The following is a 7,839-nucleotide window of genomic DNA, read 5'->3' as shown; positions in this document are numbered from 1 at the left end:
CACCCGCTGGCAAAGTGGTGGTGGCCGGACCTCCAGGTAAGTGGCAGCGCCACGTGCAGACTCAAGCCCCGCCCCCTTCCCACCCCACGTATAGTTGAATTCGCGCAAGTTAAATGCGCGTATGATGCGACTGACCTGTAATGCTATAGTTTAAATCACTTCTAGACTGGAGAGGACATAAAAGAGTTTAGGGACATATAACTCCTACCCCACCTTCTAACCAAATGTGTAACCAAACACTGTACTCCCAATGTGCTAGTACTGATAGTTTTGTAGTTGGCTCTTGGTTGCTGCAAAGAGTATCACATGGGTGTGCAGGGAAAAAATTAGCAAGGCCAAGGCATAATTTGGGATGAAATTGGCAAGGGATATAAAAGGAAATAGAAAGGGAGTCTATAAGTACATCAAGAGTAAAAGGAAGACCAGAGAAACTGTCCCTCACAGATTGCAGAAGACAATCTAGTTATGACTGATGTAGAGAAAGCTGAAGTATTTAATGCCTTTTTACTTCATGTGTGGGCCGGCTCCCGATCCCATCCTCGCCATGTGCGAGCCGGGCCCGTCTTTGTGCACGCGGACTGTGGCCAGCAGCCCGGGCACGCGGGGCCGGAGAAAACCGTGGGGCGGTAAGGTACGCGCGAGCTAGAATCAGTTACGGAGGCGTAATGATTGATTGAAAAGATTATTTACTTACACCCCAGGTGGTCACAGTGTAGGCTGGACAGCTTTCCAGGCGCAGCTCCGTTTGAATCCTCGTTGGAGGACTCTGACAAACTTGGTTCTTTGACCCCGGAGTGGTTTAGACTCCGCGGGTTCGGCAATTCTTTCCTCACGGAGTGGCTGAATCTCCGTGGGTTCTGTTCGGTTCCCAGGTCCCCCGGAGCTGTTAAGACTCCGTGGGTTCGAAACTTGGGTATATAGGATAGGGATAAGTCTAGGATTGCGCTCGGTGATGGGGAGAGGCTAGAAGCTAAACAGACCTCCGTTGCCTGCTTAAGAAAGGTGCGTTGGGTCCGCAAGGGTCCACATCGCTTGGAGATCTTCACACAGCGAGAAGTCTCCTCCTCCTGGCGAGTTCTGTATCTCTCCAGGTTTCCTCTCTCTCCGACTTGGGCGGAAACTACCCAAGCCTTTTGTACGGCTAGCAAGCCAATAGCTAGCCGCCACGTATGCCTACATTTAGAACCGGCCAATAATGTGGCACGAATCCAAATACAAATGGCGGGAACTCCTTTGCACCGTGCATCACTATGATGCAAAAGAAATGCACCATGCAAAGAAGGCTACAAATGGCGGGAAATACTGTTCTGCACGCGGGTTCTCTATTGCAGCAGAAAACTCTACCGTGCAAAAAAAGCTGCAATTTGGCGGGAACATAATTTAGCGGTGCCGAAGCACACAAAAACAACAAATCACAACTTTGGGTTGTGACACTTCAGTCTTCACAAACAGGATCAGCAACCAAATGATGAGTACAGCTGGCAGGAAAGATAGGAAAGAGTAGAAGAGCCTCAAGTAATGACAGAATAGGTTAGGGATTACTTAGAGAAGCTAGATGCCTTCAAGTCAGCAGGGCCAGACTGGATACACCCTAGGGCAGGGTAAGCAAAATACAGCCCACAAGCCGGATCTAGGCTGCAGAGGGTCTCTGTCCGGCCCACAGCAGGTCCCTCGGTCCTGCCTGGCACAAGCGCCGTCCAGCCCATGATGTGTCCCACTGCCCCCTGGGCATCCAGTGGGGTTGGGGTGGCTCCACAGCTGAACTGCCTTTCTAACCAGCCCAGATAGCGGTGACTGTTTCTGGCTGCTGCCACCACTGGCCCCAGCTCCTTAGTACTGGCAGGGAGCCACGGGCACAGCCCTGACCCCAGTGCATCACGCGCCTGCTCCGCACCACCCACCCACACTGAGTAGTGGCAGCGGCTGGGCAGAAGCTGCTGCTCAGTGCCGGGGAAAAATAGTCCTTCCCCCACACCACTGCAGGTTTGTTCTTGCTGCAGCTCCCCAAAGCCTGTGCCTGGGCTGCCCTGCAGCTCCTCTGCACTGCCACCACTGCCCTGAGGGGCAGCCAGGAGGCAGCGGTGACAGCAACAGAGAGGAACCGCAGGGCAGCTCGGACGCAGGCCATGGGCAGCTACAGCAAGAACAACCCGGTAGTGGTGAGGGGGAGGGGTGGCTTTTCCCCCGTGCCGGCAGCATTGTGGGGGGTGGTGCAAGGCAGGCCTGGGCCGAGGTGACCCCAGTCACAGTAAGCAACAGTGTGCTCTTGTTGCAAAAAAATCAAAAGCATACTGGGTTTAGCAAAAGGAGTGTCACTTGCAAATCAAGAGAAGTGCTTTTTCTTCTCTATTTGGCCCTGGTGAGGCCTCACCTGGAATACCGCATCCAGTTTTGAGCACCGCACTTCAAGGAGGATGTGATAGATTAAAGAGTCAAATGTAGAGCGACATAAATAAGGGGCCTGAGAAACATGACTTACGAGGAATGGCAGAAAGAACTACAGATACTTAGTTGGGAGAAGAGAACACTGAAGGGGTTATCTGTTAAGTGTCTTCAAGTAACTTAAGGGTGATTATAGGGAGGATGGAAAGCAGCTTTTTTCTATGACCATAGGACTAGGAGCAATGGCCTTAAGCTGCAGCAAAGGAAATGTAGATTAGAAATTAGGAGGCACTTTCTGACTATGAAGGTGATCAAGCATTGGAAGAGGCTATCAAGAGAAGTTGTAGAATCTCTCTCCCTAGAAATTTTTAAGAGAGCAGGGTGGACAGAGAATTGGCTGGGATGGTTTAAGTCAGAGATGATCCTGCCTTGAGCAGGAGGTTGGACTAGATGACCTTGTGAGGTCCCTTCCAGCCCTAACCTCCTATGATCCTTATGAACATATAAAACTTTCTCCCAGCACTTCCAAAGCCCAGCTTTGACTTAAATATTAACTCATATTTTAAAATAATATTCTGTTTGACACAAATCCCACCCTGCTGCTAAATTCACTTTTCCAATCTACATTGTGGTTCTTGTCAGGTCACTTCTGTTCTCCCTAAATGATTTCTACTAAGTTCAACACCTGTAGGTAGAGTGAAAGCTCTATCATGCAGAGTTTGGCACTTGCATCTTGAATCGCATTCATTACAACAAGATTAGCGATTTGATTTGGATATATGGTATAAAGACATGTTACTTGGGAAAACAAGACAGGAGGTTGTTTAATCAACTACATGCAATAGGATTTCTTTGCTTTTCCATACCTGCACTTGACCAAGGAGCCTGGACTGCTGGCTTGGCTGGCTCTTGATGTTGTTGGAAAAGCTTATTTAGCTTTTCTTGCATGTCCTGCTTGCCCTTCTCCTCACTTTCTTTCTTCTTGGTTATTTCTTCCCTTTTTAGCTTTTCATCTTCCTGAAGTTTTTTTTGCCGCTGGTGTTCCTCCTCCTGTTGAACTCGATCAAGCCACTGTTTATCCCGTTCCTGGATTCGTCTGTTAATTAAGATAATTTTAAAGCAAAGTGAAATAAGCTTAATATTTAACTGTCCCTGTGATTTGATCATTAATTGTACAGCTATAGTTTCTCTATGCGCTTCTATGTTTCTATTAGTATTAATAGAGCTATTAATAGAGCCGTGATACCACCCAAGTGCTGGAAAGAATCCTAAAGAATAAGGCAGACTTGTTGGTAGAGATCAGTAGCAGAAACTAACTTGGCAGTGACTCTCACCAAAAAAAGGCAATACTATTGTATTTTACAGGAGAGACTGACCTCAGTGGGATCCAAACATATTGCTTACACAATGCTAAGGATTCTAAGGGCATATAAACATAGCCATAGAGTTCTTGGGGAACTGTAAGATTTTACTCTCAACCTGAGCCATGATCTTTCATTTTCCATACAGCAAAGTTAAAGCAGAGACAAACCTACTTAGCCTCTCATTTTTTATGACAAAACAGATTTACATAGACATCTGCATTTACAGTTAGTATTAAGCTGGTATTATTAGGAGAATCAAAAATCTGGCTTTCTCCAATTTCTGCAGATCCCAGTCTTTCAGACCCTGCACTTGCAGATTCAAAAATACTGTATTTTATTCCTATAGTGTTGCACAGCAATATAAATGTAACCTACAAAAAAGTAATTCTAAGAGCAAAGGAGTGCAGGGAAAAATCCACAAAACCAATACATCTAGGAGCCTATAGTTAGGAACTTTAGTGTCCTGTGAAAACTGCTTCTCAAAAATCCCTTTCCTACCCAGGACCAAGCAACAGCACATTCATAATGATTTGAGTCAGTTCTATGGTTATCACTTTCACTTGCCTACAAATGCTTTTAATTTACTCTGTTACAGATAAGAGCTACAGCTACGACCGGATATTTTCAGTATTGAATTCTACCCCAGATTTTCCGTCACTTATAATCAGAAGCACATTACAATCCTCATCCCATCTACATAAAATACTGTGTTTAAGTGGCTTCACAATAAAGGGGCCAAGCAAGAGAACCAGGCAGCCGCCTCTCACGAGCAAATATCCAATACCAGTGCCACCCTACTGAGCATCAAATTGGCCAGTACTACAGACAGCAGATGGAAGCTACTACATCCCTGCTCTGACAACTGCCCCATATAGAGCAGTCTTGCCTAACTGGCACAAAATTTTCACAGTCCAGATGTAAAATGCTACTTGTCCATCCTTACCTCAGTGGATGCAAAGGGGGGGGGGGGGGGGTGATGTTCTGCCAAAAACACTGTTTGCCCCAGGATCAGTGGATAAAGGGAATCTTGCAAGAACATAACAGATGTTACAACCTTTACCATTTTGCTCCTCTGACCTATTCCCATGTTATACTTTTTATTTTATTTTTTTAAAGGAAAGAAATATGGGCCTGCATGTGGCAGTTATGAACTTGACCTACTGTACGGTATGTGTCTTGCTCAATTAAAAGGACCAGAGCATGTGCACATGGGGTTATACTTGCTAACAGGCAAAAGCTGCTGTTCAGATACTAGGTTGATGCCTAGTCAGCAGAATCACTCAGCAGGTGCTAAGGTGAGATGAGTCAACAAGCATGTTAAAACTTTCTGTACAGAATTTGAACCCGCACTGTGACACCTAGGCTGTAGGCATACCATAGGCCTCAACAGTAACAGCACCAGGCTTCATGGGGATTGTGAAAATTGGTACCACTTTCAGTACATTGGTATGAGTAAGGGTGAAGAAAGACCTAGAATGGTTAAAACAATACTGTTTCCTCTTCTTTGAAATTCTGCCAGATCTTTCTGCTGCCAGGTTTATGTCATTTAACTTTATTTAATAAAGCCGGAGCCCTGTCAGCCGTTTGCTTCAAATATTAATTTGTATCTGTCCTCAGCTGTATGCTCCCTTGCAAAGGCATGTAGACTGAGAATCAATTATTCAGCAGTTTTGTTACAGTATTATTAAGACTGCACTACATAAACAGGGAAAGCCATCTTTTGACAGCATGAAGCATCATTTAATGATGTTATACATGCTGAGTTTGTTCACAGAGGGTTTTGCTGGGGTGCTGGGAGTTTTTAATCCCGTGATTAAGTCTATCCAATCTTAAAGTCAACTGTTATGCAACTGACGTTAATGTAAGCAGCAGAGAATAACCACTTCAAACAAAAGCTGCAAGATTTGTCCCTTTGATGAGCGTGTAAATCGAAACAGTCCACTACTTCTAGCAACAGGAAATACCTCCCTGCAATCACCCATGCAAGGTAGTTTGTTAGAGTTTGACCCAGCACAAAAAGGACACAAGAACTGGACAAATTCCATGGGGCAGAGGAAGAGGACAAGACAGATTGTGCCCCTCTCTGCATTACACATAAACCACAATGCCAGAGGGTAACGGCAGGCATAACAATCATATCAGAAACCAATCCAAGCAATTACGATGCAACTGCTACATCTGCATGATTCTGCAGTGAGACACAAGCGCAGCAAAAATGTTCCAACTTTAACCCTGCTTCATTCAGAGTCAAAGTTAAGGTGGTTTGTTTAGCTTACCTGTATCACTACAGGATTGTGCAGATGTAACATAACAGCAGCTGCACACTTTTGAGCGGCAGCTCCCCCTCTTCTTTTAAGGTTGTAAAATATTTGTTTGTGTGCGCCCAGAATTTGATTACTCTGGCCTTTAAACCAGAATTCATAGTGTAGAAGCAGACTTCAGCTAAATTTCTTATTTACCAATATCACGTCTGCACTCTTCTTACTCCCAAAAGCTAAGTTCTGTCACACTACTCAAAACTTGATTTTCCTGTGCTGCACAGTGCCATATGATCTTATCACTCATCTTAGGCATTCAGTAAAGATCTCTACATTCAAGAAATTTGGGTCATCTCAAATTTCTCTGCTAAACTAGTAATGTACAGTTACTTCTGCTATTCTCAGTGCATAATTATCAATATTAAAATCAAGTTAAGAACATTTTCAAAAGAAATTGGTTGCTAGTCAAGCCCTGAATATGCCTAAGGGTTGAGCCAATGTATTGATGAGTATAAATTGTTCTCTTTTATTTTACTACAGATACATGGTTGATTGCAATGTAATAAAGTACTTCAAATCCCATCCTTCTGCCCTATATTCATGTGGGATGTCATTGCCTAAGTATAATACAGAAACACAGATACTATAAAAAAAATTCCACTGGCCTAAGAGTCATTTGAATCTTTTTTTTACTTTATTTCCTTCTCCTATTCTCTGCTTTTTCTCACCTAGTCTCTAACCCATTCTATCCAGCTTCATTCCATTCTTTTCTCTTGTATATTGCTCTTATCCATCATTGAAAAACAACCACTTTCTTTTAGTCTCATATATTCACTCATCCTCTCTTGCTCCCTCAGAACAGATTTTGTTCCCTTCTCCTTTCAGTCATCCTTGTTCCCATCTGTGTTGCATTGCAAAAATGCAAGAACGATCAAAATAAGGAAAACATAGAAGTCTAATATTCAATGGATATATTATCAATTATGTTCTATTCACTTGCTGTTTGACCTTTCTGCAGATTTCTGCAAGGTTTAGAAGGCAAAATTAAGGTTACTGGTGACGTAAGCAAGATGGGGCAAGCAAGTGATTAATAATTATATGACTGTGGGAAATTAAATGAATTGTTAAACTGTTGTTTGCAAGACTGAACATTAGAGTTTAACATAGGAGCTGCAGGATTTGCCATCTTTATGAATGTAAAGATTTTTAAATACTGTATTTACTCAAATCTAAGTTGATGCTGAATTTAAGGTGACCCCCCCCAATAATTAGGTCCTATATATGGAAAACTTACAAATTTGTTATAATTTTCCAGGTGTAGAATCTAGTTATTGAAAGGTTGTCTTAAATGTGTCCCCTTCTCACCCCCACACTGCTACAGCAAGGAAAGCAGTGGCCAGGAAGGGAAGGGTCAGGTGGCTAGGAGGGGTTTCTGCAAAAAAGATTTTTTTAAACAATGTTTTAAAAATTGGTTTGGCTGAGGAAGCAGTAACACAAGTCACTTACCACAGATCACTCAAACAATGCACCATGGGACATGTTCAAATTTAAGGATTCCTACTTTCAGTTCTTTGTTATAACCACCTGGCCAGGTAAGACTAAGAAGCCACTATTCCCAACATGCTACAGCATGCACTGGGTTTCAAAAGAACTTCAATAAAATAAGTTTAAGTGCTGACAGCCTTATTTTCATAACTACTGTAACAAAATCTCTCTCATGGAAGATAACTGGCTTTTAGTCTGCATATCATAGATTCATAGATGTTAGGGTCGGAAGGGACCTCAATAGATCATCGAGTCCGACCCCCTGCATAGGCAGGAAATAGTGCTGGGTT

General features: G+C 43.5%; 1 protein-coding gene across 3 annotated transcripts in view; it reads right to left on the bottom strand.

Moving 5' to 3' along the window:
• The window catches only part of ITSN1 (intersectin 1), a 174,132-nt gene that overhangs the window by 68,228 nt on the left and 98,065 nt on the right, over positions 1-7,839 (bottom strand). For all 3 annotated transcript variants that reach the window (XM_025206536.1, XM_025206535.1, XM_014520847.2), the window contains exon 18: positions 3,249-3,478. In XM_025206536.1, the coding sequence (XP_025062321.1) occupies positions 3,249-3,478 (230 nt within the window). The remainder of the gene's footprint in view (positions 1-3,248; positions 3,479-7,839) is intronic.

The sequence above is a fragment of the Alligator sinensis genome, unplaced genomic scaffold (assembly GCF_000455745.1).
Source record: "Alligator sinensis unplaced genomic scaffold, ASM45574v1 scaffold966_1, whole genome shotgun sequence".
In the NCBI taxonomy this organism is placed as follows: Eukaryota; Metazoa; Chordata; order Crocodylia; family Alligatoridae; genus Alligator; species Alligator sinensis.
This window is presented reverse-complemented; position numbering and strand designations above follow the sequence as displayed.